This window comes from Pseudonaja textilis, chromosome 2 (genome assembly GCF_049901715.1).
Source record: "Pseudonaja textilis isolate UNSWEBS1 chromosome 2, rPseTex1.2, whole genome shotgun sequence".
In the NCBI taxonomy this organism is placed as follows: domain Eukaryota; kingdom Metazoa; phylum Chordata; class Lepidosauria; order Squamata; family Elapidae; genus Pseudonaja; species Pseudonaja textilis.
In genome coordinates, this window is record NC_141991.1 from 59481252 (window position 1) to 59501592 (window position 20341).

General features: G+C 34.8%; 1 protein-coding gene across 3 annotated transcripts in view; it reads left to right on the top strand.

The window, feature by feature from the left end:
- The window catches only part of DNAH1 (dynein axonemal heavy chain 1), a 199825-nt gene that overhangs the window by 36758 nt on the left and 142726 nt on the right, over nucleotides 1-20341 (top strand). For 2 of the 3 annotated variants that reach the window (XM_087924016.1, XM_087924015.1), the window contains exons 2-4: nucleotides 5112-5343; nucleotides 14499-14571; nucleotides 18746-18920. In XM_087924016.1, coding sequence (XP_087780142.1) covers nucleotides 5134-5343; nucleotides 14499-14571; nucleotides 18746-18920 — 458 coding nt within the window. In that variant the 5' untranslated portion in view covers nucleotides 5112-5133. Of the gene's footprint in view, nucleotides 1-5111; nucleotides 5344-14498; nucleotides 14572-16440; nucleotides 16541-18745; nucleotides 18921-20341 lie in introns of those variants that run through there. The other variant, XM_087924017.1, reaches the window with a different exon arrangement.

Consider the following 20341-nt stretch of genomic DNA (forward strand, 5'->3'; position numbering starts at 1 on the left):
ACGTCTCCCTGTATGCGCTCATTCTCCTAACGGGGAATTACCTCAACACCTAGTAAGTCAGGTATGATTCTAGGTGTAGATGAATAGACATCAGTTTTCTAAGTTGAATCAAGTGTCAACCCTGGAGCTATTTTCCTTGGCGTCTTCAGGACTGCCACAATGGTGGCTGGGCGAGCTGTGGGAACAGGAGAGGGGAGGTAGAGATAACCTGGGCCTTGCAACCAAAATAAAATTCTTTTCCTCTGAGAACCAAGGACATTCCCACCAGGTTTGAAGAAGTGGGGTGTGACTGTGGATGAACTTTGGACTGTGACCTGATTGGGCCATGTGATGGTCTGAAGGGGCAGGAGGAGGAAAATTGTAACTTTTTACTAAGTGGAAACCTGAGGGATTTTAGATTTGGGTTTCCCCAGATGTGCCAATATGACATGCCTAATAAATCTGTGCTTTGAGGAGGATGTCTGCCTTGGAGTTTTGATTCCATTGGGGTTGTTATTTGGAACCCTAACATTAAGTATAAAGTATAGGGATTATCCAAACAAGCTGAACTCCACCTTCTAGTCCCTTTGGTGTTCTCTATAATTTTGGTTTACCTTTATTTTTCTGTGGTGAACTGGACACTTAAACAAAGCAGTAATTTTTTTAACTAATAACAATTTTCACTTTGTAAGAAATTCCTATGGAGCCTATGCAGTTTTGAACGCAAGGAAGATTCTTATAAAGAGGATGGTAAAGATTTGCTTACAGCATGGTGGTTTTTATTTCATTATAAACAGACAAAGAAAAGTGTGGTTGTACAGGGAACCTGAAGGAGATCTACTGCAGTGTAATGATTAAGATGTTAGACTAGGAGTCAGGAAATACAAGTTCTACTCCATCCATCACCATGAAATGACTTTAGACTAATTACTGTCTTTAAATCCAACTTAATTCCCAGGACTGTGCTAGTCAATGACCATCATTGCGGAAACCCAAAGATATGAGTAGACTATTTTTTCAAAATTTAAGCAACTGTTAGATAACAGGTATAAGTATAAACATGGTTATGAATACATGAAATGGATACGAATAAGAAAAAAAAGAAACAATAGGACAGGGACGGTAGGCATGTTGGTGTGCTTATGCACACCCCATATCTGTGTATGTGTGCGTGTGTGTATGTGTATGTATATATATATGTTTTTGTAGATTTTCACAGGTACAAGTATGTAAGTCTAGGTATATACATACATACATACATACATACATACATACATACATACATACATACATATATAATATAATATATAACTATATTGTGACTGATACAAAAGCATAAGAAAACACTAAATAGAAACTCAAAATGTTTCCCTGGGGTGTAGGAAGGGGATAAAGGGAAACAAAACCAGTTTTTTGACATTCTGTTACTACAGTTTAGATCAGTAAACTTCCAGTCATTCTGGAGGAGTCTGTTTCCTGACCTGGCTTACCTAAAATGGCTGACAATGGTAAAGATTTACTTGATTTGAGATTTGTTAAAAAGAAAAGAGTTGTTTAAAAAAGTTATTAAAAAGAGATTGAAAAATTAAAGAAGGATTACTATTTATGACATCTTGAGTTCCTGGATGTATAATGTTGAATATAGATATTAATTAATACATACATTTAATGATTTATCAAAGGAAGTTCCTGCAGTCCCATAGATGTATATACCATTTGCATTATCTATACTCAGTGCATCACGTCTGTTCTTGTAGACACATTTATTTACTACTACTGCAATACTGCAAATACCGGTAAGCACTATAGTCTCCTTTTCATTCAAGTTAAGTGTCTACATAATGAATTTGTTACATTTTCATGTTAATGTATGTAACAAAATTATATATATAACTGCAGCTTATTTTTTCTTTTGGGTTTTTTTTCCTGTAGTTTTGTTTTAGACACCCTTTTTCCAGGAAAGAATCCACTGAAATAATCATCTCCTTTTAACAACCCCATAATCCCTTGTGGGATAGAGTCTGAGTAACTGAATGGAGCTGAGTGTTTGCTGGCTGGATGCCCTTCCTGTTGCTAATGCAGAACTTTGTTCAGCAGATAAATTCTCATTGTGCCTAGAGCCGTGATGGCGAACCTATGGCACGCGTGCCATAGGTGGCACGCAGAGCCATTTGTGCAGGCACGCGAGCCCCAGCCAAACTTACCTGCACTGCACATGTGCGTGCCCCCCAGCTGATTTTTGGCCTGCTTGAGGCCATTTTCACCCTCCTAGAAGCTTAAGGGAAGCCTCTGCAGCCTCGGGAGGCCAAAAAATGGGCCTTCTGGAAATACTGAAAGTGCTGAAATGGGCCCGTTTTCAGCATCCTGAGGCTCCAGAGGCTTTCCTTGAGCCTCCAGGAGGGTGAAAACAGCCTCTCCCAGACTCCAAAAGCCCTCTGGAGGCTGAAAACAGGTACTTCCGGTATTTCCAGAAGGCCCATTTTTCAGCCTCCAAAGGCTGCAGAGGCTTTTCTCGAGCCTCCGGGAGGGTGAAAACGGCCTCAAAAGGGCCAAAAATCAGCTTTGAGGCATGAACATTTGCAGTACAGGTAAGGGGGAGATGTAGGTGTTGCACACGCATGCACAGGGGACGCAGGGTGCATTGAATTGTGGGTGCCAGCACATGCATGCTTTCAGCACAGCACAACAAAAAGGTTTGCCATCACTGGCCTAGAGAGAGAAATATCTGCCTCTATCTAGGATCAAACTCACAGCCTCCTGATTAAGAGGTGAGGACTCCATCTCTCTGCCACCACATCAAATGTGTGCCTTTATTATCGAAGTTTAATTAAAACTGATCCCATCAACCTGGAACGTTGTGGGGAGTTTCAGTTCTTAGTTTTGGCTTCCAAGAGACCAATTCCACAAGTCGCTCTCTGCACAAATTAAACACTGACCATGGTTTATAAAATGTAGATTAGCCAGGACTTCCGGTTTGAGCTTCTTCAGCGACAGAATGAAACCTCATCTCTGCGAGGCTTCAATCCGTGCTCGCCGCTGGAGCGCCCCGAGCCAGCTGGTTTTGGGGCTAAGCCATCCTTAGAGGTGGTGAAGAGGGGGGAGACTGCCAGCAGGGTTGAGGAGACCCGCATCTCTCCTCCCCAGCTGACCATTACTCCCTTTCCCGAAGGTGGTTGCAGCGGTGGTCAGAAATGGCCACCACAAAGAAGAACTCGACTGGAAAAGAATGTGCAGGAGGAAGATAAGAAGAGAAAGTTTTGGTTGACCCGGTCAAACAGCAAAAGCAACAAATAAGGTACACTGGAATTGAAACTGTTAAAAAACAATAACATTATTCCCTAAGAAGATTTTTAAGCTGTGAAGGAGAGAGAAAAGGGAAAAGATTTGGTTTTCTCCTTTTCCTATACTGACAGCTAAGAGATTTAAGCAAGAAATTGGAAAAAAAGAATAAAAGGGCAGGATCTGGAAGGGAGGAGACTGCCTGGAATTAAAAAAGAACTTACAGCAAAATCTCAACAAGACTTCCAAAAGATACATTCTAACTGAAATATCGCAACAAAAACTTCAAGAAGAGAAAGACGAAAAAGAAATAAGAAGATATAACTCGGGACTATCTGGATTACTTGATTTCTGGATTCTTGGTTATTGTTTTGAATGACTAAAATCAATCAGGTGGTTGTTTAAAACTTTATAAAATGGCTCCACTTTTAGAAGAACTGAAAATGGAACTTAAAAAGTACAAAGAAGATGCACAAGAAGGGAGAGGTTCTTTTGGCTTCGTATTTCAGTTTTTAGAAATGGAGATTTGGAATTATGAGAAACAACAAGAAATGCCTGCAGAACAAGAAGATTGCGACAAAGAAGAAGCCATCTTTAATGAACAAGTAATCTTAGATGGGGGGAAAAAAGGAAAGGGGGGAAAGAGAATGGAAAGTTTAAGATTGGGAAAAAGAACTCCCGCCCCAAATAGAGTGAAAAATAAGTATAAAATCAGAAAGCAATAGAAGAGGGAAATGCAGAAGAGAGAATTAGAACTAGAGAGACAAGGGAGTAAAAAGGGAAGGGCGAAGATGAGAAGGAACAAAGAAAGGAAAAGAAGTTATAAAGGACAGAAGCAAAATATAGAGAAACAGGGTCTATTTAGAGATAATGGGTGAAAACCTAATGGAAAAAGGGATTCTGCAAAGATAAAGATAGTATGGTTATATTAGAAACAGAAATAATTTTAGAAAATATGAAACAATGTATGATTAAAATGTCTGATAAAATAGCTATCGTAATTCAGTGAAATGCTTGTTAATAAATAAATGTAACAAAAGGTATATTTAATGATTTATAAAACATATGTGAAGAGAAATAAGGGAAAAATTAATTATGGAGATTATATGTGTTTTTAACGAAGTATGATATTTAATTGAAAAGAAGTGTTAAAGATCTTGTGGTTTTAATGATTAATGATAGAACTGAACTGGAATAGAATGAGGGTTTATAATTACATATATTTACAATATTTCTTTTTTTTTTAAAGAATATAGTGTGTATTATAAGAATGTGCCAAGCAGAATTCGATTGGAAGTTATGTATTATGTATTATATTGAAGGCCATAAACTTAAGGTATATATTGAAGTTTAAATAAGAGTTGAATGGATGTAATTAAAGATCTAAAGGTGTCATACTCCAATTAGTAACTACAGGAGAAAATTTGTTTAATGAGAAAAGATAATATGAAATTGAAACAGAACAGACAAAAGCATAAATATAATGATTTGAATTGAGATGAGATAATCAAAATAAAATTGAGAAAATTAAAAGAGGGGAAAAACTATATAGAAAATGTAAAATAGTATAAGATATGGAATAGAATAAAAAAAGGAAAATGAAATTGAGTTTTGTGTCTGTATAAAAAAGTTCAACCCAGGACCATGCTATTTTCAAAAAAGATGTTTTACTTGTATTTTGTGTGTGAAAACCCAAATAAAACTTTATTTAAAAAAAAATGTAGATTAGCTGTTTATCTTAAATATTTAAATAATAACTTTAAATAATATTTAAAGTTGTTAAATATTGCTTTTAACAGTAGAAATACTCATAGCAATTTTTTTGTTGTGTATGATGTAAAAATGTGCCTCAGTGTTGGGGAATCCAAAAGCAAGATGGATAAAGCCAAGAAGGAACTGACAAACTCTTTGGGAAGAAGTCCATATCCCCCATATCCCAATAGCCAAAGAGCAGACTCTACTCCAGGAACCAGCTCAACTCCAGTGGATGCTTCCTGCAGACCATTCAATAAGAAATATTCAGTGGTGAAAGAACGTGGATTTTATTCTGATGTCCTAACACCTGGTGCTTCAGATCTCTTGGGCGTAAGTACATAGAATCTCACTTTTCTTCTTATACAAAAAGTACTCATACAGGTAGTCCTCGACTTACAGCAGTTTGTTTAGTGACCATTCAAAGTTACAACAGCACTGAAAATAGTGACATGGCCATTTTTCACACTTATGACCATTGTAGCATCCCTGTGATCATGTGATTTATATTAGGGTGCTTGACAATTGACTCATATTTATGATGGTTGCAGTGTCCCAGAGTCATGTGATTCCCTTTTTGCAACTTTCTGACAAGCAAAGGCGATGGGGAAGCCAGATTCAGTTAACAACTGTGTTACTAACTGAACAACTGCAGTGATTCACTTAACAAATGTGGCAAGAAAAGTCTTAAAATGGAGCAAAACTCACTTAACAAATTTCTCACTTAGCAACATAAATTTTGGTTTCAATTGTCGTAAGTTGAGGACTACCTGTACTAAATAAATGGATGGATGGAATAGGATAGGATAGATTAGATTAGATTAGATTAGATTAGATTAGATTAGATTAGATTAGATTAGGATAGAAAGACAGACAGACAGACAGACAGACAAAAGGTACTTTGGAGCAGGTAGAGAAATAAATAGCACGTCTGCAATTTCTTACAGTAAACAATAGTTTTCTTGGAATTACACAGCAACTAGAGAGAAGAGCCATAGAAACCTAGGAATGTATGAAGCTATTTTAAGGTGTTGCAGATAGCTGTTAGGTGAATGCCCCTGTGTGTTCTTCAAACACTTTTTGGCCTTGAATTTGAAGCACTGTACAGCATGAGCAAATATATAAATTATGGTTCTATTTCATCAATAGGAGTAATTGCTGATTTTCTAGTTTCATTCTTTGCCCAGTTTCTATCTTCCCTCCCTTCAAGCTATTCTTAATTTTGATAGGAAGATGGAAAAAAGATTGTTTTCAGTTCTCTTCTAATTTCTAAGGAGAGAAATTGCCACTTGTGAAAGAAAGTAGCAGTCTCTATTCAATAGTATCTCGGATGCTTTCATAATTAGCTTGGCTTTCCCATAATTGTTATACAAGGGCACCCCATATGTTGTAATTCTGTCTCAACTGATTTTCTTCAATAAAATTTAAGAGCTTAAATTAAGTTTTAATAATTAAAGTGAGAAAGACTAGAAAAGGGAAAGCAGAATAGAAACACATGTAAAAATTGATTTATAATATCAGAGGTCAAAGAAAAATTCTGCTTTATGCTTATTGGAAGTCATTATAGATATACAAACTGTATATCTCACAAAATGTACCAGAAGCCGTATTTTTTAAAAATCAGTGAATTGTATCCAAATGGATATTGGATATTTTAATTCTCAATAATTTCTGCAAAAGATTGTGCAGCTGGGGAAATATGATGTTTGTATGTGTCATACTGAGGATTGGAAATATGATGCTTCTTATGTTTATATTCATCCAAAAACTCAGTACAGATTGAAACAAATGCAGGTTCACAAGTGATTATTTTCTGAACTAAAAGTTACACTCACCCATACATTCATGCATCCATGAGTATCTATTTCACTTAAACGCAGACAGGGATCTGGCAGATTAAGCTGGTACTGGTAATAGTTTTCTTTGCTAGACTTACTCACCATAGAGTCTAGTTTGCCTTGCTAGATTTGAATTCCAGCAGAACTGAGTAAGGATATCCATTGTGCATAGTAACTGGTCCTTTATGATGGATCCAAAGTGCTACCGTTTCACCAGAGTTGAGTAATTCCATTTGCTGCCTTTCTTTCTTTTTTTAAATTTTTATTGGTTTTTAAAACAAACATAAACAAACAAAACAAAAACATCAAGCCATCTTCCATATATATACATACAGTGTGCCGGTTGGTTTACAAATTGTTTTGTGCTTCCATTTCGTAGTCTTCAATTACAGTTACATTGTATATTCTCTCGTATTTTCAATCAAATATTAAATACATTAATATCATTATTAATCAATCATTTGACTATACTTTTATTCATTCATGTTTTACGAAATAATCATATTTTACTTAATTTGTTTTATGACGGTTCATATTATCATCCCAAATCTATCCTAAAATCATTTTGTAGATATAATAAGAAAAGAATGCATCTTTATATATTTATTATTTTCTAAGAATCTACATATTTCATTACTATATTTTATGTCTAACCATTGATAGAATAGATCCCAAATTTTATAAAATTGTTTATCATCTTGTTCTCTAATTTTAAATGTCAATCTACTCATTTCAGCACATTCCAATATTTTCTTAATGATTTCCACCTGTGATGGTGTTTTCTCATTTTTCCAGTTTTTAGCAAATAAAATCCTAGCCGCTGTTAATACATTTACAATCAGGTATTTCAACTCTTAACTATAAATTTCAGGTAAAATTCCCAATAAAAATATCTCTGGTTTCAAATCTATGTGCTTTTTTGTCATTTTTTCAAACCACGTGTGGATTTTAGTCCAATATTTTTTAGCATCCGCACCTGTCCACCACATATGGTAATATGAGCCAGGTGTCTGATGACATTTCCAACATTTTTTGGATTTGTTCTTGAACATTCTTGGTATTCTTGTGGGGGGGAAATGCCACCTGTAAAACATCTTATACAAATTGTCTTTATATGCTGTTGACATTGTCATTTTATAATTTTGAGACCACAATTTTTGCCATTTCTCTGGATCAATCCCATATCCAAAATTCTTCCCCCAAGCAATCATAGTTTCTTTAACTTGTTCTTCTAGTTTAATTTCTAATAAATATCCATACAATTTTTTAATCACCTTTTCATCAGTACCTGTCAAAATCTTATCTAAATCAGTCAGTTTATCATAGAAACCTTCTGTTTTAGAATATTATACCTTGAATGTATTTGCGCATATGAAAACCAATTCATCTTTATACCTTGTTTCTCTAGTTTTTGTATAGATTTAAGTTCACCCTTTTCATTCAATATTTCACCATATCTAACTGTTTGTTCCTTTTTGTATATTATAGGATAAGAAAATGCTTCTAATAGTCAATAGCCAGACTGGAATTTTCAAATAACATTGTCTTTTAATCTTCTCCCAGTTTAACCACAGAGACTCCCGTATATAATTTCTTCTAAAATACCCCTGTGTTTTAGTTCCTTTATACCATAAAAAATCATGCCACCCCAACAACAGATCATGTCCTTCTAATGTCAACAATCTAGTATTTCTTAATGTTATCCATTCCTTAGTCCACATCAGATTTGTAGCTTGGTAATACAACTCCCAATTAGGCAAACCAAATCCTCCTCTTATTCTAGCATCTTACAAAAGTTTTAACTTTATTCTCGCTTTCTTACCTTGCCATATATATTTCAACACAATTTTATTTAAATCTTCAAAGTAATCTTTTCCAAGCCTAATTGGAATTGTTTGGAACAAATATAAAATTCTGGGTAATATATTCATCTTGATTGTTGATATTCTCCCTATTAATGACAGTTGTAAATTTTCCCATTTCACCAAATCTAGCGGTTTCTGCTGCTTAAGTTTGATATAATCATTCTCTTTTAGTGTACTACATCTTGCTGTCAAATGTATCCCCAAGTACTTGATCTTATTCGTGACCTGGATTTTCAATAGATCTGCCAGTTCTTCCTTTTGTCTTGATAATATATTCTTTGTCAGGATCTTTGTCTTATCTTTATTTATTTTCAAACCAGCCACCTTTCCATATGTCTCTATCTTTTCTATCAATTTTGATGCTGTTTCTAGTGGGTCTTCTAAAATGAAAACCAGATCATCTGCAAATGCTTGCAATTTAAATTCTTCCTTTTTAATTTTCAACCCTTTTATATTCTTTTCATTTCTAATATTTCTATTTAGCACTTCCAATGTTAACACAAACAACAGAAGTAATAGTGGGCACCCTTGTCTTGTTCCTTTTCTTATATCGAGAGTCTGTCAGTTCTCCCTCTATCATTACCTTTGCCCTTTGCTTATGATATATAGCTACTATTGCTTGAATAATTTTTTTTAGCAAAGCCCATCTATTCCAGCTGTAATAACATAAATCACCAATTCACATTATCAAATGCATTCTGTGCATCTAAAAATATCAAAGCCATTTGTTTTTCAGGATGTGTCTCATAGTATTCCAAAGTGTCCAAAATTACTCTCATATTGTCTTTAATTTGTCTCTTTGGCAGAAATCCATTTCGATCAGGATGGATAAAATTGTTTAAGTATTTTTTAAGTCTTTCTGCCAATATTGAAGCAAAAATTTTATAATCTGCGTTTAGTAAGGAAATAGGTCTATAGTTCTTAATTTGTAATGGATCGGCCTCATCTTTTGGAACAAGTGTAATATAAGCTTCTGACCATGATTTAGGTATCCTCTTCTTTAACATAACTTCATTCGTACCTTCTAGCAATGGAAGGTTCAACGATTCTTGTAATGTTTTGTAAAATTCTGCCGGAAGTCCATCTGGGCCTGGTGCCTTTCCATTATTTTGCTTCTTGAGTGCTTCAGTTAACTCCATCATGGTTATATTGCTTTTTAACATTGTTTCAATCTCTTTAGGTATCTGGGGTAGATTAGCATTCTGTAAATACTGTTTAACTCTTTCCTCATCAATATTCTCTTGTGTGCATAGTTTCCCATAATAGTCTCATATGATTTCCTTCTTCTCTTTACTACCATCGCAAACTTGGCCTTGGTTGTCTATTAAGTGCAATATTTTCCTTGATTCTTTCTCCTTTCTCAATTTATATACTAACCATCTACGTGGTTTATTTGCATCTTCAAAATAGTTCTGTTTAGCACCTCTAATTTTCTGTGCTAGTTCTTCTTTTTCATATGCCTTCATTGTATCCCGTATGTTCTGGATTGATGTATCTTCTTTTTTGTTTTCTCTAAAGAAAAAAGGCAGTTCTTTCTCTATCCACTGTGTGAAGTCTTTTTCCTTTAAAATAGTATTATTTAACATCCATCTAGATCTTCTTCTTTGTCCTTTCCATTTAATTGTCATTGGATTGTGATCTGCCCAAGTACTTGTTTCAATATTTATTTCTTGAATATTAGTTAATTAGTTAACAATTCTTTTAATATCCATATCATATCTATTCTGGACCATGATAAATGTCTATATGAGTAGAAGGTGTATTGTTTTGTTTTAGCATTTCTTTCCCTCCATGTATCTTTTAAGTTTATTTCATCTACCATTTTAAAAAAAGATTTAGGGAGGGTCTTTCTGTTTTGCTTTATTGTTTTCTGTGCTGTATAATCCAGTTTATTGTCTACAATTCCATTAAAATCTCCCATCATAACTATATTAGCATAGTCCAATTCAATTATTTTCATATGTAATTTTCTATACAATTCTTCTTGATTGTCATTCGGGGCATAGATTGCAATCAGGAGTGTTTTTGTATTATTGTCCATTATTTCCACCATTAGTATTCTTCCGTCGTCATCAGTATAAATCAATTTCGCTGGGATAATATCTTTAATGTATAAAACCACTCCTCTTTTCTTGCATTGTGTCAAGGAAGTAAATATTTTCCCTAATTTTGGCTGTATCAACAATTGTTCATGTTGCTTTTTAATATATACTTCTTGTAGGCAGATTATGTCAAATTTTAATTTATCTAATTTGTGAAAGGTTTTCCTTCTTTTAACGGCTGAGTTAAGTCCATTTATGTTAATTATAATCAGTTTTTTCTCTTCCATGATTATATTTTATAGGTAGGTTTAGCAGCTCTCTTGGTTCACGTTGTTCTTTAACCACCACCTTTCCTCCTACTGCACCTTCTTCTTTTTCAGTCGCTATTTGGCAGTCCTCCTGGAATTCGATTAGTGACATTTCTTTTTCTGCCTCCTCCTCTTTCCCTCCAAAATATTCTGTATAAAATAATTCAGCTTTCTCAATTGAGTCAATTCTATATCTCTGTTCTTGCCATGTAAACATTAAACCTTCTGGAATCAGCCATCTATAAGTCACCTCTTTTTTAAGTAGCATTTTGGTCAGGAATTGGTATTCTCTTCTCATCTCTCTCACTCTTCTGGGTACTTGTTTCAAGACCACAATCTCCTTGTCTTTGTATTTCAATGTTTTCTCTCTTGCCACTTGCAATATTTGCATTTTAATGGCTTTCTTTGTAAATCTGATGTGAACTTCTCTTGGTAAGCTATTTCTCATTGCATATCTTGTGAAGACTCGATAGACCACATCTATTCCATCCATCATCTTCTCTTCAGTTATTTCCAAAGCTTCATCCAGTATTTCTATCATTATCTCAGCTAAGTTTTGTCCTTTTTCTTCCTCTACATTTTGGAATCTAAGATAGAATTCTGATCTATCCATCTCCCATCTCAGCATACCACTTTTATCTTGTTCAACCACAGTTAATCTGTTATCAATATCTCCAATCTTCTTGTCTCTTTGTTTATCTTCTTCTTCATTTTTCTTCTTCATTCTCTCATCGAACTTCATCATCATTTGTTGGATGTTCTCCACCTTTTCATCGGTTTTCCCTGTTCTTTGTTCGGTGTTCTCTGTTCTCTTTTCAATATTCTCTGTTGTTGTTTGAATATTTTGAATTCCTTGCATAATCATCTGCAGGGTCAGATGATTGCCGAACAGGGAACTGTTTTTCTTGTTCTTTGCCAAACAGGGAACTATTTTTCTTGTTCTTTTTCTTACCATAACATTGTCTGTATTGAACGTTGTCCTCCAGATGGGGGAGAGGAAGAAGTAGAAGTTGAGGAACCAGGGGCTGTTAATTTCCTACTCATTTCAAGCAATTCAAAATCTTCAGGTTCTTCTAGACCTTAATCCAATTGTGAAATAACCAATTGCAATTCCAAATAAAAATAGTAGGAAAAAAGAAGCCAAATAGTAATAATAAAAAAAGAAGAAAAAATTCTTCAGGTTCTTGTATACCTTAACCCAATCGATTGGTTAGATAGCAATAAAAATTCAAAAATGAAGGAAAAGACCATAAACACACACAAAAAAGAAAAAGTTGTAAAATCCTAAAAAAGGTGGAAAAGTGAAAAATAAAAAGCTAAAAAAGAAAAAGGGAAAATTCTTCAGGTTCTTCAACACCTTAATCCAATTAACAGGTTTCAAATATAAAAGGATGCATAAGAAGAAAAAAGAAGGCCAGAAAAATAAACAAAAAAGAAAGAAAAAAAGCCAATATGGAAGGTAGATGGAAAGACAAAAATACCAGGGAGGGGGAGGGAAAATAAGAAAAAAAGACTACTCCCTTAAAAAGAAATGGAAGAAAATCATTAATACTAAAGCTTTTCCTTTAAAATAAAGAGCAAGCGTAGAAATTTAACTTCCAAAGACAAGAAAAAAAAAGACAAGTTCCAAAGGGCCAAAAATCCAAAAAGCTATTACAAAAAGTAAACTGATGAGGAGGGGTAGCACAGCTTAGAAAAAATAAAAAGAGCACACTGCACTTTGTTTAATTATCCAAGGCTCTTGTTATAACTCTCTTCTCCAGAGACTTATCACCTTTTCTTTTCCTATAAGCTTCAACGTCAGACTCCAGCTGTTGATAGAAACCCAGAAGAGCACCTGCAATAATACTCTCCCATGCTCTTCCCTCTATCTTATCAAATAGCAATACTCCCTTAAAAGAAAAAAGGAAGGAAATCATTAATACTAAAACTTTTCCTTTAAAATAAAATGCAAACGTAAAAATTAGACTTCAAAAACAAAAAGTAAGACAAAAACAAGTTCCAAAAGGCCAACGATCCAAATAGCTATTACAAAAAGTAAGCTAGTAAAGAGGGGGTTTGTTAAAGTAAGAAATAGCCCAGGTTTAAAAAAGTAAAAAGAGCACACTGTACCTTGTTTGGTTATCCAAGGCTTTTGTTAAAATTCATAACTCTCTTCTCCAGAGTCTTATCACCTTTTTTTTCTATAAACTTCAACACCAGACTCCAGCTATTGATAGAAACCCAGAAGAGCACCTGCAATAATACTCTCCCATGCTCTTCCCTCTATCTTATCAAACAGGCAATGTCCTTGAAAAGAAGTCTCAGTTCTTTCTCAGCTTTGTCTGGTCAGAAGAGAAGTAGAATATATCCAAGCCTCTAGTTGGCAGTGTTACAAAGTTTCGTTTGCTTTCACTTTCCCCCTCCTTTTCCAAGCAAAATATAATAAGAATTAATTAAAAAAAGAAAAAGATATTTTTAAAAAAATAACTAAAAGAGAGTCTCTAGCCTAGAATATTATAAAATCAAAAAGGAGAAAAAGAAGAGATAAAAGAAGAGAAAAAACCCAGTCCAGTTTCAAAATATAAGATCGTGTGTAGAAAATCCAGCAACGAGAAAAATAAAAATAAAAATATTACTTTGACATTCCTGTTTAAAATCGCGGCTTAGTCACTTCTGTCAAAACTTTTACAGATTCTTTCTTTTCCTTAGGGTGTCCTTTCAAATCTTAGAATAAAGAAAAACTTCTCACCAAACTGGCACACTTTCTCTTTCCGTTCTCTTTAATTTCGGAGCTGTCCCAACTTCAGCAGCTTTAATGGCTGCCTCTTTGCCGCTGGCAAAAAGAGCTTCTCCTGGATCTACCAGGGACTTTGCGGTATGCCTGGGATCGAGAGGATGCGCTCTTTACTTTCACCATCTCTTCGGGACGGTTTAGATCCGATTGGACCGTCCAGGAGCAAAGATATCGGCAGCGATCTCAGACCTCCAAGATCATATGCCATATCGTCGTGACGCCAGCTCTGCCCCCTTGCTGCCTTTCTTAAAAGACTCCTACCTGTCGTAGGTATCCAATAGAGGCTTACTACTTTGAATTGTTTGGGTGGGAAGTTCTCTTGTTCTAAGAATATTTTTTCTTCAATAACTATCTTTTGTTTTGTCTTTTTTAAATGTTTATTTGGTAATTTTCTATTTATTGTATGACCCAAAGAGTGACAATCAATGTTCATGATAAGTACATAAGCACACTGATAATAATGTGATGCCATATGCAAAGGGAAGATAGTTAGAAAGTTTTCATTGTATGTGTAGAGGCCTGCTCATGTGGCTGTTGAGAATCTTAGGAAATTGCATGTCAACTGAATTGGAGATTTCAGTATTTTCTTCTCTATATTTTGTACATATAGAATTCTTGACCTTGCTTCTTCTTGAATTTTTTCTTGTGTTTAATTTCAGGATGTGTGCACTGGTCCCAATGTGTACCAGGATTTATTACAGCAGTCAGAGCTTGAGGAGCATACACCAGAAGGTAAACATACAGCAAAGGATACTATCATTATCTTTCTTACTGAGCAATTGGGAGGGAAAGTTGAGCTCCTGGAATCCAGCAGTGAAAATAGTGAAGAATGAGAGTTGATCATATAGTGTCAAAATCAGCAGAGCACCTGAGTAGAATAAAAACAAACAAAAGAAATGTAGGTTTATAAACAATTATATGTGACACAGACTATTTCTGTGAAGCCTCTGTGAATAAAGGAATGAACATCAAGAAAACAAATCTCCAACTGAACTCCTTGAACAATTAAACTCCTTGAAGAGATGTTTGGTTTTGGTTTGGAGATATGAGAGATGGCATATACAATATGTAAATATTTTTGTACTTTTGCATAAGAACAATATTTTAAAATATATGAAATATTGGAAAGATGACATTCTGGATAGTGATAAATAAAAACTAAGGTAATCTCAAAACAGCTATAGCCATAGTTCCACAAAATCACTTTATGCAAAATGAGCAGGCCTGAGAATGCTTTTCAGTTCTAATTCACTGTCAGTGGAGGAATTGACCGAACAAATGCCAAACTAAACAAATGCCAAACACATCGTAATTGAATTAATCCATCTTGCTGCTGGTTGTCTTCTTCCTCTCTTTCCCTCTACCTTTTCCAGCGTTACAGACTTCTTCAGAGAGCTAGGTTGGCATAGTATGTTCAAAATATGATAATTTGAGCCTGGTTATTTGTGCCTAAAGTGAGTACTCTGAATTGATTTTTTGTGTAATCTGTTTGTTGAGTCTTTTCTGACACTAAAGTTCAAAATCATCAATATTTTTTCTATTTGATTGATGGGTGGCCATATAATTTTGTTCAATAAATAAATAAAAATGTCCTCCTCGCTCAAAGTCCAATATTCGGTTTCATTGTGTATCACAAGGAAAACCAATGCCAGCATGATTGTAATCTTCATAGATATAGACACAGCATGGCATCTGAATATTTTTTTCCAAGGATGTATTGTTACCTTATTAAGTGCTAGCCTGTGGTATATTTCTTAACTGCTATTTCCTTTAGTATTAATATTGACCCTAAAAGGCTATTCACCACTTCTGTAATTGTTCTTCATTATCTTATTGGTTACAGGTGGTTGCTGTATCTGTTATTACTGATTTGATCTTCTTTATATTTAATATTAGTCCTTTTTGCACTGTACTCCTTGACTTTCATCTACAGCTTCCAGAACATTTTTATTTTCTGCTATCAAAATAGCATAATCAGCATAATGTAGATTATTGATTTTTTTTCTTCAGTTTTAAATGATACTCATCTTTTTTTAATCCAACTTCCTTCAATATATATTCAGCATCTAGGTTGAATAAATAAGGTGAGAATATACGTCCTTGTCTCACTCCTTTGCTGACTGGAGCCAGTCTATTTCACAATGTTCTGCCCAGATTGTGGTTTCCTGACATGTTTGTATGTTTTCCAGGAGACCAATGAAATGTTTTGAGGTTCCCATTTTTCTAAACATACAATTTTATACAGAGAAGATGATAAAAGGCCTTTCTATAATCACTGAAGCACTTTTTGAATTCTTCCTATATTTTTGGCTTTAATGTTGCCTCATTTGTTTCTTAGCCTTTTCTAAAACTAGCTTGAACATCTTCCTTTCTATCTAGGGTTCTAATGTATATCAGATAGTTCTTAGCATTACTTTGCTAGCATGTAAAAATTAAAGAGATTTTATAATAGTTTGTACACTCTATTAAGTCTCCTTTTTTGATATTAGTATCTAGACTGACTTCTTCCAATGTATTGGCCACTATGTAAGTCTCTAGACTTTCTGGTATAATTTAGTCAGAAACTTTACTGATTTCTTCTGTTGCTTGTCATATTTCTGTAGACATTCTGTGAACCTTCTGACTTGGTAATGACCAGAAGAATTCCCTAACTTCATCTTCTAACACTAGAGGTTCTTGAAAATAGGAAATTTCTTCAAAGGTATCTGGGATATTGACACCTCTGTATAGAATTTCAGCATACTTTTTCCATGCTTGCTTATCTTGTTTCAATTAATATCTATCCAGTGGTGTCTTTCAGGATACCAATTTGAAGTTGAAGCATTGTGAATTTGTCTGTTTCCATCTTCAGTGTCTTTATAAATGTCATTGTAATATTGCTTCTTCTCTCCCCTTAGTTCACTATTATATGAAATCTGAGGCATTGTGGCTTATTTAACAATGTAATTAAAATACATCTTCTGAGGTGTCTGACTCTAGCTTGGTATGTCCAAATATAACTGCTCATTTGTTGCAATAATAAACCTTTTCTTCTCAAGTACTAATGGGATGCCTCACTTGGACTTTTATTCAGAGTATGGGAGTGGACTTCATGACCTGAAGGGTCATTTCCCATTATTTAGGCAAGAATTATTTTTATATTGGGTTGTGTCCTAGTGAAAGTAATGCAATCACACAGAATTAAATCTCGGGTTTGTATAACCAGAATTATTGCTATGCTTACAAAATAAATAAATAAAGCAACAAATATTGCCAGCAAACCCATACCTCCATGCCTAAAATTCAGAATACTATCAAGTCTAAAGTTAGTGATGCAAAATCTAAGATTGAGATAGTAGATAAATGAACAAGCTCAGAAATCTCCTTCCCTTCCTAATACAGGTTTATCACAAATTTAGTTCATGATTTAAAGTTGGTTCATAATGGGCTTTGTCTTGTTGTGGACATTCTGTTTTAATTTTCTTATTTCCTCTTTCTAATTTGATAGTACAGATACAATAGGGACCATAACCCAGCAGATTCTCTGATGCAAGTTTATTTATCCAAAGCTATTGATGACCAGAGGGTTTATTATATTGCCCAAAGTTCCTATGGCATTCTGTTCTGTACATATTTGATTACAATACTTAATTTAGCTTCTGTCAGGAACTGCCCTCACAAGGTAAAAGGTCAGGAACATGCAATGGAAAAAGGATGAGGTGATTTAAATTAGATTCTAGCAAACCTCATGTCCTACTAACCATTGTCTTCAACTTCCAATCATTCTTAACTTAAAACAGAGCTTTTTTTAAGGAGAAAATAATACATTTTGTTTCAATGCAGAAGATCACTCAGTGTCAAGAGATCACAAACAAATAGATAATTGAAACAAACTATAGATATGTTGTTTAAAATAGGTCAAGGAGAATAAAAAATTACCTCAACCTTACCTTTAATCAAGAATCAAGATGCTGTAGCACAAGAGTAAATCAAAAAGCTAGCCAGGTTTGCTCAGGATTAAACAACTCTTAGTCATCGCTGTTGTACAAACATAACCTACTTGACAATGGGGCAGTTCTATAGCTCCAGTTACTCAATTCTGAGACTGAGAACAGCTGAAAAAGCAAGGTTTTCTATACAAACTCATTGGCATTGTCCTGGCAGCCACAAAACATGCTTCTTTTCCACTAATTGGTTCCCATGCCCAAGCCAAATCTACTGCTGTCTGGCTAATCCATGGAAAAAATGCTAATGACATCAAAACTTGACAGTATTTTCTGATGTAAGGGATTAATGAATGTTAGACATTAGCTGTGTGTGACAATTCTATATTATTCCAAATTATGAGGTTTGACTGGTTTGATTATATGCTATCAGAACTGTTATGGTTAGATTAAACATACCACCATATGAACTGGACCTCTGTTAAATCTTTTCACATGTTGTGATAAAAATGAACCTTAAAGATTATTTAAGGAAAATATATATTTAGCTGAAAGGAATTTGAGGAATACTCGTGCCTCAAAGCCTTTTAGCTGTCATTTACTAGCCCTATGTCAATTACTTTCTATATTCTTATTGGATTTTTTCCTCCAGATTGCTCAGGGACCTCATCTTATGGAGCTTATCACAACAAATTTAGGATCAAAATTAGTGTTAGGATCTAAATTAGGATGAGAATGACTGGTCCAATAAGGTTATCCAATGAACCTTCTGGCTGAGTTGGAATTTTTGCTTACATCACCCTACACCTATGCACCCCATTCAATTTTACTAGCTAAAGTAAAATTTAAGTAGTATTGATACTGGATAAAATGGTTTCTCAGTTTTTATTCATGTTTTCACCACCTCAACATAGAAGAGTGTATAAACAAATCAAGAAACATTTAATCTCTGATTTTTTTTCCTGAATTTTGTTTTATGTTAGTCTCAACATTTAATACACCAGAAAATATTGGACTTATCTTGGATAATCAGAAAATTGGACCAAGTACACAAATTATCAAAGAGTCAGATTTTCCACTACAAGCATATAAGCCCAAGGTTCAAGTTCCATTTGAAGTGCTTCCAGGACAATGCCCTCGAAAGATTGCAATTGAGAGGTATTTTCATCCTGAGCTCAGTCAATCATTCTCTGGAGTTTATTTTAGTTTCTTTATTTTGGAAATGTGTAAAATCACCCAGCTCTACAATGACTTTGGACAGTATACAATAAAAGCAATCATAAAATACAATTATTGGTATTACAAACTTGGGGGAAGAAGGCCTATTATATTCGCTTCTGGCACTTAATAGATCCTATAGATTACCAAAAAGCTTTTGCAGAGTTTCCTGAAGCCTTAGTGGGCAATTGTGCTGTGTGCCTGGCTGATCTCTGAAATAAGGGGTCGCTTGCAAAGCTTGATATAACTGCTCCTGAGTGATAATAATTTCAAGGAAATTCCTTGGTTTTCTGAGGAGCACCAAGAGATGAAACAGCTTGAGAGATACTTAAAGCAATGCTAGCATTAAATGAATGCAACCAAACGTGGATAAGAGCTCATGTTCAAGCATATGCTGTGGTGCTAAGAACAGTGAAACATGCATATTTCTCAGCTCAATTATTTAAAGTGAGACACACACATGCCCATGAAGGAAAATGGACCTGGAAGATCATCTGTTGAGAAATTGAAAGGAATGTATAAAATATATAGAGGATAAAATAATTCATGCTCAGAGTTGAATGCCAGTCAAGAGGGTGCAACTGAGAGAAGGAGGCCTTGTTTAGTGAGGTTATATGTGATAAGTGTGTGAATCCTGAAGAGGTTGACAAGGTTTTCTGTGCTGTTAATTTGGCCTACTATGCACTAGATTCCTATATGTCTAGTGAAAGTTTTCAGGTAGCAAGAGGATGAGCATGGGTAGTTGTAAATGCAACATTGAAGGAGAGAGTGTCATTCATTATTCAGCCTTTTCAATTTGTGCAACCACATTATCTGGTGATCAACCTTCTAAGGAGTACTTGTCAATGATGCAATGGTGGGTGTAGCTAAAGCAAAGAAGGGATGGGATTCCCCCCGCACACAGAGAAAATTGACTAGTCTGGCAAAGCAGAAACAGTATTACACTTTGCCAACCTCTGTAGTTGATTTGCCAGTCAAATCGGCTCTTTCTTTGCTGCTGTTCAGCAGAGCAGGAAAGAGATTGCAGACTTAGGATATTTAAGTCACAGTCCCCTTTTATTACCATGGAAACAAATGAGTATCCTCAAAAAGGCATTGGCCTCTAATGGAGCAGCTTTCGCTAACCTTACAAGAGCATAGGAACCTTGAGACTCAATCTCCCTTTGCCCACTCTTTATTTTTTTAACAGAAACAGGATTTCAGAGAAGAGATAGGAGGTATATTCTAAATAGGGAAAACCTGGTGGATCAGAGTTTTCCCACTGTTATTGTAGGATTGGATTGGATCTAGGTATAGGTTATTCTGCATTTAATTGGGTTATCACTATCAAATGTATTACCTTTCCCATAACACTAAAGTGT